At 39.9% G+C, this 16,906-nt stretch overlaps 1 protein-coding gene across 1 annotated transcript; it reads left to right on the top strand.

The window, feature by feature from the left end:
- The first annotated feature begins 2,088 nt into the window (after positions 1 to 2,088).
- Positions 2,089 to 2,799, top strand: LOC148032696 (uncharacterized). Its single transcript, XM_087684154.1, has 3 exons — positions 2,089 to 2,320; positions 2,417 to 2,518; positions 2,611 to 2,799. Exons 1-3 carry the CDS (start codon positions 2,093 to 2,095, stop codon positions 2,665 to 2,667), a joined length of 387 nt encoding a protein of 128 aa, XP_087540280.1. The 5' UTR covers positions 2,089 to 2,092; the 3' UTR covers positions 2,668 to 2,799.
- Positions 2,800 to 16,906: the final 14,107 nt, after the last annotated feature.

Genomic DNA, 16,906 nt, shown 5'->3' with positions numbered 1-16,906 from the left:
TCAATGGAAGAGAAGGTGAATCGCTTTTGTATGTTGCACCATGCCTCCATGGAGAATTGGCTCGCCAAGTACCAGATTGCAAGGCAAGATCGAGAGGAAGCACGAGCCGAATTCCGACGTAGTACGCGTCACCGACCGATTCGATATCCCGAAGGCATGGAGGAGATGCCGCGGTTTATGTCAACACGATGGTTGCATGGAGCCTTGACCGCAGCATCCAGCGAAGGGACAAAGGTCTCAATGGAGGAGTGGGAGTTCTCGAGGGGATGTAGTCCAAAGGTAATGAGGGGTTTAGAATGTGTCGTATCTAAATTTGCTTGCTACATCTAATTTGAGTGTTTCAATGTGCAGTACAAAATATATAGTGCAGCGTGGTCGCGCGGACGGCATTTTCGGGTGGAGCGTATTGACAAAATGCGCTCCACAATGGACTGTGGTGTCATGGCAAGGTTTGAGCAAGAGAGCCGGCGACGAGCAACGGATCCGAACACGGTTGTGGATGAGATGGAGTATTTTGGGAATTTGCAAAGTATTATTACGGTGGATTACCGTAGCTTCTCCATGATAATATTCGACGTGCAGTGGTTCAAAGTGGTACTTGGAGGAGCTGGCGCAACAGTTCGACGAGGTCCATCTGGATTTCTCGAAATAGATTCCGAAAAAAAATGGATGGATTTGCACGACACCTTTGTGTTGCCGGCCCATTGTGAACAGGTGCAACTAGGCATTTGCTTGCTAATTGTAATACGACATGGTTTATGTCACAATGGTTTGAAGACGGTTTGTAAGTGTTTGTGAACAGGTAATCTTCTATCCAAATCCCCGACAACCTCGATGGTGGTATGTTATACCTTCAACTCCTCGAGGTGCGAGAGTATACGATCAAAGCGATGTTCCAGGCATAGATGAAGAAAATATGCAAATAGAGGGATCGAAATTGCAAGGGGTGGAGGCCACCGCAAGCTTGGAGCCTGCATCGGCTAACAATGATGGAAATATAGAAGTCGTAGAATTTTTTGAGAACGAGACAGACTCGTTGTTTTGTGGTGACATGTCTATCGACCTTCCAGTGTATGCAGAGTTGTGTCAGGAGATTAACATGGGACCATAGAATACTTCATTCTTGGAGAATTGTATTACTCAATTCGTTGTTTAGATCTTCCATAAAGGTAGATAAGATATGCATTTTAAGAGGGATTTTTCAAAAATGATTTTATTAATGTGCTTTGTATAGTTTAAATTGATTATTCTAACATTATTTTTTATCTGTGCAGGTATCGACATTTTCAGGATGAGTCGAGGGATGAGCGATGAGGAGTTTCAGGAGATGATGGCACGTATGTCTCCAGATCAGCTCGTGAGATTCAGAGAGATAGCAGATCAGGAGCTGTCTCGTTCTTCGTCAGGACGCTCTGCTAGATCAGCTTCGGCGCGATCAGATGCTTCAGCTTCGAGTAGACGATCTCGACGCTCGCGACTTGGGCCAGAGGGAGGGACTGCGATTACAGGAGGATCAGGGGGGTGCTGTTGTGGAGACACGGACGCGGTGTCTCCGTCTCGTCGTTCAGCTGGAGCTCGGTCACCGCCAGGATTTGTCACACCTGTGGGGACGTCCACTCCAGTTACTCCGGCTTTTGCGCAGCCGTCGGCAGATGTCACGCCTTTTGGTGGCACTCCTTTTGGTGGCACCCCCTCTGGTGGCACTCCTTTTGGTGGCACACCCTCTGGCGGCACCCCTTTGTGTGGCACTCCGGGAGAGGGTACCCCCGTCGGTACACCGGATGTTCAGGGATCTCCTGGATATGACCAGGAGCGTGGACGGAGATGGGAGAGGGCCCATACACGACACACTCCTAGGGATTATGGATACCTAGTGGATGGCAGGTCAGGAGCCATTATCATGAATGATGAGGGGAGGAGGGTGATGGCTCGCATGAGGGAGTTGTGCCAACAAGTTTTTCGGCACAACGTCCTGGATCATTGGAGGAACATACCGGAGGGGAGCAAGGAGTACATAGTAGCATCCTTGCACGAGGAGTTCCCGGTGCCAGCCGCAGTGGATAGATTCTCTACGGGCTGGATGATGGATTGCATGCGTGCATACATGTCACATAGACGATCCGACGCACGCAAGGCAATCAAGAGTGGGGCTCCAAAGCCCGAGTGGTTAGATGCAGACGACTGGCACCGACTGAGGGAGGAGGCTACAAATTCGCCAGGACGTTGGAGTCAGCAGCGGGAGGCGGCGAGGGCACGAATCGAGGCCGGATCGGTACATCATCTTGGGAGTGGCGGCCACAGGACATATTTGGAGGACTTTGTAAGATTTTCTTTTGTTTTGCTTATTTGTTTTTTTGAGATATTCTTTGTACTGACAATCATGTTTCTAACAGTTAGCATTTTGTTTTCTTTGCAGCACTCCATTACAAATTGCTATCCGCAAGGCCTTGAGACTCGATATGCGGAGAGGCACGGTCTCAGATCATTGATCGACCGATTGTATAGACGCGGCGGCCCAGTAAGTCACTCATCTTTCTTGTCCGTAGTTACCATGAGATATTTGAATGCATTATTGTATGGTGGGTTGATATGTTGTTTCTTTTTCTGCAGAATCCGTTTGATGCTCCTTTACAACGGGAAGAGCTTTCGGGGGACGACGATTTGTAGCTCGCCCTTGGATCCTTAGAGCTCACATACCTTTAGTTTTTAGTCGCCCGATCTATGTAGACATTTTCTATGTATTAGTGATATTGTTTTATGATTGTACCAATCGCATTTTATGCGATATCATGTATTTATTTCATCCATCAGTTTTATGATTTCAGTATACATTCTTTTTGTTTGCAAACGCTTTGTATGAAGCAGTGCAGAAACTATTTTGTATGGCTCTCATACAGCACACAATGCTATATGTGGCAAGGCAGCTTGCTGCCCTGCCACAATTTTTTTTTTCTCTGTTACTGTCGCTATTTGCGTCGCAATTTTACTGCATTCGTCGCTATTGCCGTCGCTATCAGCGTCGCAAATTCTCTGTAACCGTCGCTATATGCGTCGCTAGCGACGGTTATAGCGACGGTTATAGCGACGATTCTATGGCGTCGTCAATAACGACGCTTTTTGCGACGACGGGGGCAAATTTTGTTGTTTGTATTTTCGTCGCTTTAAACGTCGCTATAAGGTCTATATCTTGTAGTGATGGTCTTTTCTCTAATTTCCATAAGTAGATTGCCTATGGAATGATAAGGAAGAACAAGCCCTATGTGCTAGCTCTACAAAAGATTAAATTAGGTGAGGAGGATGCAATGTTTTTAATGTTAATGGACTTTTGAGTTTTTTTATTCTAGTGCCAAAGGGGGGGGGAGGGGGGGGGGGGGGGGGAGGGACACTCTATTATTGGTTAAAGAGGGCTTGAAGCCTTAGTTTGTGTTCCATGTTGGGGAAGGTAACTGTGTAGGAGTGCAAGTGACCTACCTCAAAAAATCCTTTTTGGTATAATCCATATGTTATGCAAATAATGTATCAACCAATAGGATTGCTCCATGGGAATTCTTGAAGAGTGGTGGCTATGTGGTTAGAATGTAGCGATAGTAGTTGGTGATTGGAATGTGACTAAAAGAGATTGGGATCAATCACATGGTAATGGCATGATGATAGGTGACGAGAGGGGATACCTACATCTCCTTGGTATGTGCTTGTGAATTGGAAGACATGGCACTTCTTTCTAACATGAAAGAGAAGCTGAATTATACATGGCATAGTAAACACATTGGATCCACATGGAGGGAGCAAGACTAGATAGGCTATATGCTACACATGGAGCATGGTGGATTGGAGGAGGAATCAAGTACATATTGCTGGAAGAAATCACAAATTTGGATCATATCACAATCTTGGTTTCCTTTAGAATGATTCTACTTGGGCAAAATTGCAATGGCCCATCATCCTTTCCATTGAATGTTTCCTTTTTGGAAGGTGGCTACTTTATAACTATAGAATGCATGGTCTCAGAGTGATAATGAATTCTAATCTCTAATTCATACATGGAGACAAGGGTTTGGAGCTATCACTAAAGTGGCCAAGGGTCATGGGATGCATAAGGCTTTCTTTAAGAGACGATTGCTAAATGAGGCTTGCAAAGAAAAAATTAGTAGTGAGTGCAATATTGATGGAATACTTGTACGATGATGTGATGTATGTATGTCTTCGAGACATAGAAAGCTTTCTAAGAATGCAAGAAGAAAAGGCAATTAAGGCAGCCAAGATCCAGCTAAAAGGATGTTGAGATGTCCTCAAGGATGGAACGAATGAATTTTACTTCACACAATTGAAGGCTAAGGGGAAAATAAGCTATTGTTGATTACAAAAGTAGCTTGCAAAATTTTTTGGAGGATGTCAACAATAGGAATTTCTCAACCGCTTCTCTTGGAACATCCCTTTAATCTTGAGGAAGTGAAGGATGTTGTCTTTAATACGAAGACTAGAAAGTCTCTTGGTGAGGATGTTGAGCTTTTTCAAAGGATGTGGCATGTTGTCTGTGGCATGGACCTTATATCTTTGTTGAACTTCACGAAACAATTGGGCTATATGCACTTAGGTTTCAATTGTAGAGACAGCAAGTTGATACCTAAGGCTCAAGATCAGTCAAAGGTTTCCAAATGGCACCCATTTACCCTCCTAAATTTCATGTGTAAAGTCTAGCTAAAGCCTTAGCTATTAAGATCATGTATTTGTTTATCAAAACCATTCATGAAAGACAATATGGGTTTGTATTTGGAAGAAAAATCCATGATGTTGTGTTAAACCTGATTTTTTCCATGGACTATGCTTTGAGTGTGCAAACTAACTTTGTCCTAATCAATGTGGATTTAGACAAAGCCTATAGTATGGTGCACTAGTCTTTTGTGAAGATGAGTGTCTTGGAAGCTATGAAGTTTGGGCCAAACATTTGTGGTATGGTGCCACATTGTTCCAAAATGCCTTTGCAGTGTTCAATAGCAATGGAGATCTATTAGGTAAGGTTGCCCTTTAAGCCCCTTGCTCTTTGCATTGATTATAGACCCCCTCCTCCATAAGGTAGACAAGGCAATTCAAAATGCCACCATCAAGGCTTGCCCCTTCTTGATGGTGGCTGTCAGGTAGAGTGCAATTCTTTGTTGATGAAAATGCTTCCATTGTAATGGTTTGCTACTTCGAAGCACTGATTGGTATTGGAGTGACTTTGTCCTAGTGTTTCAAATGGTTTTTTGGGTTTTTTAAAATAAATTGTAGGGAAAAATAAAAGACTGGATGGAGTCAACCTTTTCCTTTGCTTGCAAGTTGACCATTATCATTGAGACTATTCTTCAATCTTTGATTGTTTATGTTGGTTTTCTAATTCCCTTCAACTAAGATACTTGGATGAAGGTGGAGAAGATGCTAATACATTTTTTCTGATCCAAGATTGGCAAGAGAGTGCAGCCTCAAATAAGCTAGGACATTCTTATTGAGGATAAATCTAGAGGAGTTGTGGGGCTAGAAAGCCTACCTACTAGGAAGGCACTAAGTCTAAGCCTTTCACTGCTTAAGAGAATGCAGGATACTCAGTTATTGACCATCATTTTTGAAGCACTCGATTTTGACACTTTAGATTAAAGGAGCTTAGTAGCATCAGTTATCATGGCAAGATATTATCTCCAATCCTCCAAACTGAAGATTTCCATCCCATAATCGAATATGACTCAAGATTTAGTGCAGAGATTTCTATTGAATGTTGAAAGGTCATCTAGAGGACAAAGACATGGTGACTCTTCATTGAGTAGGAGCATCTAGATGTCCCATTTTGCCTATGATTTTGCCTTTGCACGAGCCCATTGGAGTCCTACACATGCAAAGACCATTTAAGAGAAAGGAATTAGAATCTGGGATGACATGTGGGACAATAACAGCCACATGTGGATTTTAGTGGAAGAGGCCCAATATAGGTTTCTTCTTATGTATAAAGGAAAGGATTTCTTAGATGCTATCTTGTAGTAGAAAAGAGTGGATTGGCATTCTTTAGTTGTCAGACATGATGATTCCTTTTTGAAAGACCTTGTCACCCTAATAGGAAAACATGTATGCCATTGCAGATTATCCAAGGAGCTTGTTTCTCCTTCACCACCTATTTTCACTAATTTCCAGCTGAAGTGGAAAAATGAATACCCATTAACAAGAATGTATACTCAAAAGAGATGCATTGGTAAAGTCTGGAAAGCCATGCCTTCTTACAAATTTAATGTGACGAGACGGTGGTTGATACAAAAAAAGCTCATGTTATGACTGAGTCTAGCTGGAAGATTCTTAATTTCTCCCCTCTATCCATTTTTTGGGAGAGTTGAGGAGATAGAGAAACGCCTCTTTTGGGACTATCTACATGTGTCTCCGATTTGGAAGAAGGTCAAAAGGTCACTTAAGGAAGCCAACTTGGTTGATAATTGTAGCATGTCAACTACCTTTTTTGCTAATAGAACCTTGCTAGATGAGAGCTCATGGAAGTTGTTCTCACTCCTTACTACAGTAGTGATTAAGTTCATCTGGTACTATAAGAACAATTACAACAATTACTTGTTTGGTAACCATGCCAGGGTCAAACCAGACAATTCCCTTCATGTATTGAAATCTGAGTTTTTATCTATTTTGAATGTCTTAAAATCCAAACACTGGATCTATAAGTTATTCTTTAGGAAGCTGATGATATGGCCTAATGCCATGTGGCATCACATTGATGTCGTATGCAATTACTCTCTTTTTCTCTATAATATAGTTTCACATTACGAAATATTTAAAGGCTATCTAAAGGGCTTTATGCATTATGCATTAAACATTTTGTCCTATGAAATAGGTGCTCTCTATGCATCATGAATTAAATTTTTTCCCTTATTTTTCTCAATAATGAAGCTATTTTTTGGATTAAATTATGAGGTAATTCAACGTAGCCTCATCGTCATAATTGGGCTTTTTCTAAGTTCTAATATTATTTCAACCAACTTTTTAATTTCTTTGTGTATGCTTGGCTTTGGTCTTAGTGTGTTCATAAATATCAACTTGGGTTTGTTTACAAATCTCATCCATGGTCAAATTTGATAAAACTAGATTTTAAGGTTGTGCCAATGCTGTAAGCCTATCACTTCTCACATATTTAAATGTGTTAGCCTTACGAATTGTGTAATTACATTAAGAAAATATTTTCTCTATATGCACAATTGAAGTGTTGATTTGATAGGCAATGTTTGGGTTTCTCTTGCACTTGGTCATATGTGAAATTAAGTTAATGTCTGATAGATTGGAGTGATAAGAGTTGCCATTCTCTTTCAATGTGATTATGTTAAAGAGCTAATTTGTTAAAAGCTACTTTCCTATAGCATCCCTTGCCCTTACTTTCTTCAACTAGTAAACGTCAATTTCATGCAAATCCTTAAGTTCCATACTCTTGATTTTAACCATTGGGGCTCTAATAAGTCTCCAATATGCATGCTTGAGGAATGCTAGTTCAAACAATTGCTTATATCACTAACTTGCATTCACTATTATTGAACTTGTAATAGTAATCTTGCATTGAGTCATTATTCAAAAGATCATCATGGAGTCGCAATATGCAATCAAATGTGACATGCTTACAAGTAGAAATATTGAAGTTATTGAAATAATTGAGGCTAAAGTTGGTTTAAACTTTTATTTTGATGATCCATGCAATAGGGCAAGCAATGATAGCGTGTTCATTGCATTGAGAAGAAACCCTCGAGGTGTTACTTCGTAGGTTGCATAAATGGACACCGGTATTTTAATTATAGCACTCCAATAAAAAGTTGATTTATAGCAGGGGTATACCACTATTATTTTCTTTTTCTCAATAACTTTAAACACTCTTATTTTTTAGGAGGGGTCTTCCAACAAAGGGAGTGTGAACCTTGTAATGCAAATCATAAAGATGCACTATATTATCCATGTTTTCTTTTATTGTAAGGAACAACACGAGTCTAGAAACATGGTCACGACATTGATAGAGATGCGACAATGGTGGACTCTTCCATCTCTCAAGTTGTATTGCGTTTATATGTGTTTACATGTTTGAAGTCCAAATAAGAAATGGTATGCAAGTTTCAAAATTTGTCAGATTCAAAGATTTTGTGTATTGCATATATTGAAATTGTAGATGAGTTTTTGGTGCAAGACTTCCTTCAAGATCAACATGCTTAAGAATCTCAACCATCAATCAGCATCTTGGAGAGTCCTTGAAGGTGAATCGTGGCTTTGACAAGAGACCAACAAACTCTAGGGTGGAGAGAGAGGCTCATAAGTGTACTCATACATAGGATGTGGGTCTAAATGAGGTAGTGAAGGACTTGACTAGAGCCATGGGGCTTGTGGAAACTTCCAAGGAGGAGCATCATGAAGTCGTGATGCACAAGGCCATTAGTGCAAGGATTTTGATGGACTTAGAGTTGAAGAAGCTTGATATTTCAATGAATTTTTTTGAAGGTGTGCAAGTCATGAGTGTGTCATTGCAAATGGTGGTAGAGAAGATGTAGTCTTCATGAATTTATGAAACTTGTACCTCTTATGGAAAGCATACCCTTTTTAAAGCTATTGTGCTATGCAATTAACTCCACTATCTGTTATTCAACTCCTCTCTACAATAATGTGATTTATACAATGCTTTAATAATATATTTCGATGCTTTACATGATGTGAGAAAGTCATATTTTTGTGTTCATTTTTTGAGAGTTGGAAAAAATATGATTTCAATTGCATTTTGATGTAGGAGTTATAATAAACATGAACAATAATGAAAAATTAAGGAAACTTTCTAGGAATAATAAAATTGCATAATAAAAAAGGATATTTTGTCTTATGAAGAAAGATATTGAAAAGTAATGAGACTCAATACATTGGACAACAAAGACCTTGCATATATATGTACTCGATGACACCATGTTATATGATTCCACCTATCAAAGCATCCAATGAATCATCTATCTTGAGATCTGCAAAAGGATTGCCCATAAGAGGATAATTAAGATCACTAGGGTTATAGTCAAGTGAAAATGGCTCACATGAATGAAACATTAAGCATAAGATTGTGAAATATACAACAAGTAATCTAAGGATGAAGTGAACCTACATTAGGGGAGGCGAGTCTAAACTCTAAGATTTTCCATGTGCCCCTCAACCATTTGAGAGCTTACTCGACAATGATGTGAGTGGAGGATTGAAAAAAGTTAACGGGCCATTTGAGGATCATCTAGCATTGGACAAGGGGGGTCATTAGCCATGGAAGAAGCAAAAAGCCTCCATTGCCCATGATGTATTTAGGAATGATGAATCCTAAGCAATTGAGTGGCTCCCTAATGAGGGGTTGGAGCCCTTGAGAAAGACAGTAGAAGTTAGAGTTCTTTAGCACATATTTGTCATTTGTGGAACCAAGCCAATCAATATTGGCATCCAAGAATTTCATGTGTGAATCACATAGGCCATGGATGATCATATTATAGTTAGAATCATGGTTAAAACAAGGAGTTCCATTTTCATTGGGGGGAGTCATATTTGTGTGTGTACAAACAATTGATGTGCAACAATTGAGCATCCCATTAAGGGATTTGAAGCAATCCTCCATTTTTGCAAGCTTGTATTCTACGAAAGGCCATTTAATGAGATGGGAACCATGTAGCACAATGGCATCCACAAAGTCATGTAAAATTTTCTTTAGAATGGAATGGCCAGATCCTAAAGTATTTGTGACATGCACGTGGGTGTTTCTTGAGGCCAAGTACATGACTACTATGGCAACTTTCTTCTCCATGTTGAAAATATGACCATGAATGTTGTGAAGGGGTGCTAGAATGCTCCCTTGTTGCAAACCAGGATGAAGGAGGTCGTAAAGGGAAGTCAAAAGGGGTTATGGTACATTGAATAGCTACCATACCATCAAATTCTCACCATCCTCTCAACCATAAAAGATCAAGTGGTTCCACCAATGAATTGCTAACCTTGGTTTTATGTACCACCATGGGACTTGACCTCCAAAGATCCTTTCAAATCTAAGCTACCTTACACCCCAAAGCAATGTCAAGCTTGGCTGAATGAATTGGTCAACAATGTCATCATCATCCTTTTTTTGGTTGAAGTATAACAAGACATGCTATTGAGGCTGAGGGTTTTGCATGAGGTGATAATATTAATGATGGCCAGGACACATAATATGAAGGACTATTTACATTCCAACTAATGCACTGTTGCAAGAATTTGGGTTGAAGAGGCTAATGGTACAATGAAGGATCATTTTCTGTAACAAATAGCAATGGTTTAGCAATGTATGTGGAGGCAAAAATTAATTAATTGAGAGCAAAAAATATGAATGAGAATTTAAGTGTAAGTAGAAGAAACTATTAGAGTAGTGAAATTTTATTTTATAACCCCACTCTCTAAATTAAATATATGAATGTAGTGGACAAAGTAACCTTATTGTCTAGAATATAGGTATGTTGCAAACACATTGCTCTTACATTGTGTGCAATAAGATATAGTGCATTCCAACTTCTATAAATTTATATTTTGTGAAATGCACAAACAATCATGCATTGCTTGTGATAATCTATGTGTGTGTTTTGAGTGTACTATCATGAACATAGATCTAAATTTCAATGGCTTATTCATGAGGATAACATGCTACATATTACAAAGAATCAAAAGTGAACTAATAAGTTTGATTTGAATACTAATGACAATGATGCAATGTCCATGAGAGAATTGATTGAACATAGTCGATGTGTATGTTGATTATGACAGAAGATGTTATCTCTAATGCTGAGAACTGTTTCAACTTGCTAATTTAAGAGAGCATCTCTAATCTTGTGTTTATTTATTATTCAATTAAGGCATTATCTTTGTATTCTTTGATATAATATGTCTCTATTGCAGTGAACCTAACAAGACCTAAGAGAGAGAAGGAGTGCAAAATAGAGAGAAAGAGAGTGATGATGAGAGAGAAAGACTATAAGAAGAGAGAGAAAGAGAGAAAGAAGAGGAAGGAAGCCATGGAAGCTGTGAAGGTGAAGAGAGAATTTCTTGATTAATGCATGATGCTTGACCTAACCCTCTTACACCTTAAATACCATCAATGCTACTGGTATTTTTCTTGTACTTCCTGTATACCTTGCTCGTTACAAGCCATCCGGACTCGGAAGGTTTTTGTCCCAAAAAACAAAAAGAGAGTATGGGGGGAAGAGACATCAGAGTACTACTCTGTGCAGGAATACAAGGGAAATGAGTAGAGGAGGGGGTTGAGTACCATGTGAAATGGGGCCTAAAGAGGCATAGCAAGTATGGGGTAGAGTGGGCCCACACATAAGACAATCCACTATTTCATGAAAATCAGGGCCTCGAATGAAGTGGACAGCATGTTGTCTAAAGCAAGACTACTATAGAAAAATGGTCATAACTTTGGGTGGGGAGCTTTGAATAGGATGATTGAAGTGTCAATGCAGAGCTCATGAAGTATACTTTCAACCCATGTAGGTGGAGATGGGCAAAAAAAATTTCACTGTCAATACTGGTGCAAAAAAGTTTGCTGTCTAGAAGCAATCTGCAATCCAAACATGGCCAACTATGGGGTTAAGTTTTAGCCAGAACAACATCCCTAAGAGGTGGGAAAATTCCTCCAAACTGGATGTTGCTCTCCAAGAGGCTTTCTCTAGAGGTAGGCCTTGCCATTTGATCAAGTACTCTCTGATTGATTGGGTGCAAAGCTGCTTCAGGAATATATTGCATAAGACCCTCTTCATTCATGGGGGGCAACTCCTCCATGTAGTCTTTTGGGGTCCCAATGAATGGTCTTAGCTGGCTCACATGGAAGACATCATGGATCTTAGTGGAGGGAGGGAGTTGGAGGTGATAGTCAAGTCACCCGCTTTCTTAACTATCTTATATGGCCCATAGTAGTGGTGTGCCAACTTATTGCATGAGCCATGATCCTTGAGTGTGGCATATTGAGACTTGGGGACCTTGAGAAGTACTAACTCGCGTTCTTGAAATGCAAGAGAGTGTCTCCTTTCATTAGCATAGAGCTTCATGTGGTCTTGGGCCTTTTTAAGGTTCACTTTGCACTATTGAAGCAAAGCTTGCATGCGGTCTAATTCCTCTTTTCCATGTGGGTGTTGAGCTTTTCACTAAAGATAATTGTAGGGAGGGGCATCTCATAGCCATATAAAGCCTTGAAGGGGGACACTCCAATGCTAGAATGAGTGGAGTTTTTGTAAGCAAACTCAGCCACACCAAGTGCATCCATAAATCCCATACATGTTGGACATCATAAAACAAACATGTCTCAAAGTAGCTTTCAAGCCACTTGTTGACCTGCTTTGTTTGACCATCAGTCTGGGGGTGATAGGCTATAGATGGAGCCAATTTCATCCCCATGGAATTGAAAATTGTTTGCCAAAAATGGCTCATGAATTTGGTGTCTCAGTCATGCACTATGACATATGGTAACCCATGCAACTTGAATACATGCTCCATCAACTGACCAACCACTTTAAACGTTGTAAATTCTGGCTTGGTGGGGATGAAATGGGTTGTTTTAGTGAGCTTGTGAACCAAAGCATAAATGTTGTTCCAACCCTTCTTGGTTGTGGGGTAGACCGATGATAAAATCCATCATAATGTGGGTCCACTTGCCTTCGGGCATGGGCAATGGTTACAATAATCCACTCGCCTTAAGGTTGTTGTCCTTATTCTGTTGACAAGGTACACATTGAGACACAAAGTTTTTAACATCCTATGGAAGGTTGTTGTCCTTATTCTGTTGACAAGGTACACATTGAGACACAAAGTTTTTAACATCCTTCCATAGGCCTCTCCAAGAAAAGCTTTTTGAGATGTGATTATAGGTTTTAAACACACCGAGGTGACCAAAAATTGGTGAAGAATGCATCTCTTCTAGGATTTGCTATGTGAAAGAGGTGTGGGGAACTACAATCTAGCCATGTGCCTAGATGAGATTATTTTTGAGTTGATATGGTGAGTGCTCATCCATAGCGCCTTGCTATAAATTCTAAAAGATAGGGTTGAATTCAACATCAAGCAAGTAGGCCTCTTGAAGTTCCTCTATCCAATCACTATGAAGTTCTGTATGTGATCAATGAGACTTTGCATGCCCACATACGGGAGAGTGAATCAACCACCACTACAAGGTCCTTCCCATAGGTATGAATGATCTCAAAATCATAGTTTTGCAAAGTTACCACCCATCACCTTTGCTTAGGAGTCAAATTAGGTTGTGTCAAGAAGTATTTGAGCACTCGATGGTCACTTTTCACACTAAATTTGCTGCCATATAAATAGTGGTGCCACTTTTTAATAGCATGGTTTACTGTTGACATCTCTTGATCATAAACATGCAATTGTCCCTCTTTTTCATCCAATTTGTAGCTCTCAACGAATTTAACACCATGTTCTTGCAGCAAAACAACCCCAATACCCCTTCCACTAGCATCACACTATATAGTGAATTCTTGTGTAAAGTCAAGACACACAAGAATGGAGACTGAAGTAAGCAATTCTTTCAGCTATTGGAAGTTGCAATTAGCTAAAGAATGAAAAAAAAACCTTTTTTTAGCCTATTTGTTTAATAGAGTTGCAATGGTAGCATAATGGTGAATAACCTTTGATAAAAGGAGGAGAGACTAAGAAAGTCATTTAAAGAGGTAGTATTACAGGGTGTGGGATGATCCCAAACACAGTACGCCTTCTTGGGGTTAGCTTGCATCCCCTTTTCACTCAATATGTGGCCCAAATACTCAACCTCAATCATCTACATGAAAATACATTTACTTTTCTTGGCAAACAATCTATGCTCTCATAATACATCAAATACTTGCCATCCATGCTGTAGATGCTCTCTCAATGTCCTGTTGTAGATGAGTATATCATCAAAAAAGACGAGCACAAACTAACAAAGGAAGGAATGAAATATCTTGTTCATAAGACTTTGAAAAGTGGCAAGGGTATTTGTTAGCCCAAATGGCATGACAAGAAAGTGATACAACCCCCGGCTAGTCCTGAATGCTATTTTGAGTTCATCACTTGCCCTCAAGCATATTTGATGATAGCCAGATCCCATGTCTATCTTAGTGAAGTAGCGGGCGCCCTCGTTGAGCTCATCTAGCAAGTCATCAATTCTAGGTGTGGGGTACCTATTCTTGATTGTAATCTTGTTAAGGTCAAGGTAATTGATACACACCCTGAACAAGCCATCCTTCTTCTTAACCAACAAGGCCAAAGATGTATAGGGGAAAGAGCTAGGCTCGATAAACCCCATCTCAATGAGCTCTTTAACTTGATTGGCATCTTCCTCACACTCACACTTAGAGAGCCTATAAGGTAGCTTATTGACTAGTTTCGAGTGGGGTTCTAAGTCAATAGGATGATCCACTAGCCTTTTGGAGTGGGGCTTCAAGATGGGGAGTGTATTGAATGAGGAGAGAGTATACACATTGGCATCCTCAAAGCTAAACAAGGTAGATCGTGCAGTAAGGATACTGAAGGCCATGGAGAGTTTTGACAATAAAATTTGAACATTGATGGGCATGCATGAACGTATGTTATTCTTGTTCAAATAAATTATGTGCATCATAAGTTTGAGGAATTGGTATTAAATGACATAACTTTGATTTGAGGAGATGAAAATACACCATTTCGAAGTTGGGTAAGACAAGAGACCTTTTGGGCCATGTTGCAAGATGATAGAAAGAGTTTGCTTTTGAGTTGAGAGGACTACTATAACATTCGAGTGGAACACGATTTGTTCTTCCAATACACCCAGGAGATAAAGAGAAAACATAGAGAGCAAATGTTTTGCACTGTCTTCCATGATTTCAAGCTAGATGAAGATATAGACTTACAGAAGTCAACGAAGTTGGCAGCATGGAGGCTTTTGTACAGGTAGTTCACAATATCCATCTTTAGTAGCATTGTTGAGAAATAGACAAATGATGTATGCTCCAAGAAGAGATATCCTGAATCCCATATGCACAGTGAGAACAGTGGAGAAGTTGGAAAGCTATATATAAAAGCATGTACTTGGTTCACCTTTTTAAATGAATGCTATTGTACTTTGTACTTAAAGTCTATAACTCTATCCACTCAAGATTGTGTTTATGAGTCCAAGCTAATCTATCTTGGAACCTAATTCACTTGAGTAAAAGTTTGTATCAAGTCTCATCAGTCTTCTTCATGTCTCTTGCTTACGAGTTCAAGCCTCCATAGCTAAACTGTGTTCAAGATCCATGTTTGCTAACATGGTATCAGAGCCATGGTGAGCTCAGTTTAGCCCTTTCTCCTGCTTCTCCAGCTTATCATAGCTCAACTCTAGCTCAGGACAACTGGTTGAGTTTATCTCCTACTTTATTTTCACACACTTCTTCTTGGCCACCATAGCCAGATTGCACCTATCTTCAGTGGAGCTCTCAGATCTCATCATATAGACAATTTCAGCTTAAGGTGTCTTCCGAGAAGCTCTTCCTCTGCTCCCAGCGCAGCTCCCTATCACATCAGAGTGTGACATTATCCATCATAGAGCCCAGCATTACAAAAATCGACCATTGCTGTCTCTGCTGCGCCCTGTGGCAGTCGTATAGTCTGCGTGACGTCTGGAGGTTGTGATTCATTCTGCTCATATGGGGCATTTAAAGCCTATACTATAGGCTATCCCCCATCCAATCCTTGGCTCGAATGGTTGTGCCTAGCTCCTGCTACAACCAAAAAATCAGGGCTGTCTGAAACCCTAAACAGTGGAAGCCATAGCCAGGAAATTTAGAAAGCTTGGCAACCTTGTCTTTTCTTATTGGGATCATTAATAGTGACCTTGATCACTCTGAAATTATCTCTGAAGCCTACTACAGATCTAGAAGGATCCAGGGAAGTTCAAAGATTACCTAGCGACATCGAGCCAAATATCAAGATCTTCAAGATATAGTATCTATTGATGCTCAAATAGTACTTCTTGGCACTTGAATATTTCAGTTACTCAAGAGTAACTCATCTTTCGATTCCAGTTCGAAGAACGTTCTCAAGTTATGTAATGTTTTTAAAATTATCAAATCACTTGTAAATCTCAATCTTCTTGTAAAGGGATAGACACTGCCCGAGAATTCTCGTGGTAAGACCTCCTACTAAGATGACTGAAGTAGAACATATAGTCAAGTTTAATGGTGAAGGCTTCCATGCTTGGAAGGAGAAGACCATGTACCATCTTATGCGGAAAGACTTGTGGGACTTGTTTGAAGATGATGTAGATAACAAGAAGGAAGATGATGAAGACGGGTTTGTTAAAGAAGACCAGTTCAAATCCAAAGAATGGAAGAAGATGAATAATAAGGCACTAGGCATCATTGCCTGGGGACTAAGTGATGATGTGCTACATCATATATTTGGCATTAGAAATGCTAGAACTGCCTAGGAGGAACTTGGTAGAATGTTTGGTACCCAAGCAAAGAATTCAAAGGTAAAACTTCTCATGCAGTTTTATAAACTAGATATCAAAGATAGTGCTTCTATGACCATACACATTAATAAGTTTAAGAGTTTAAAAACTCAGCTTGCAACTCTTAAAAAGAATATTGATGAAGATGAAGCAATAGCCGTACTGCTTGCAAGTGTAAACAAGGATCCATATGAAATCCTTGTGTCTACTCTAAGTAATGTTCCAAGTCTCTCACTCAAAGATATTGAGCACTCACTACTTGATGGAGAAAGCAAATTTAAAAGCAAAGATATAAAAGAGACCAGCTCAAGAGAAAACCTCTTATACACTAGAGGAGCTACTGGACCCAAGGGAAGAGGACTTGGATTCAACACCGACAACAGGAATAGGATGACATGTCATTATTGTGGT

This window comes from Lygodium microphyllum, chromosome 8 (genome assembly GCF_053477565.2).
Source record: "Lygodium microphyllum isolate KBCC chromosome 8, Lygodium_microphyllum_v1.1.10, whole genome shotgun sequence".
Lineage (NCBI taxonomy): Eukaryota > Viridiplantae > Streptophyta > Polypodiopsida > Schizaeales > Lygodiaceae > Lygodium > Lygodium microphyllum.
The sequence above is the reverse complement of the archived record's forward strand: the minus strand, read 5'-3'. Positions and strand labels throughout refer to the sequence as shown.

Excerpts from the sequence above, each read along its gene's own strand:
- LOC148032696 (XM_087684154.1), top strand. The coding sequence starts at position 2,093 with ATGCGTGCATACATGTCACATAGACGATCCGACGCACGCAAGGCAATC. Across the intron at positions 2,321-2,416 it reads GGACATATTTGGAGGACTTT|CACTCCATTACAAATTGCTA; the intron begins GTAAGATTTTCT and ends TTTTCTTTGCAG. Across the intron at positions 2,519-2,610 it reads TGTATAGACGCGGCGGCCCA|AATCCGTTTGATGCTCCTTT; the intron begins GTAAGTCACTCA and ends CTTTTTCTGCAG.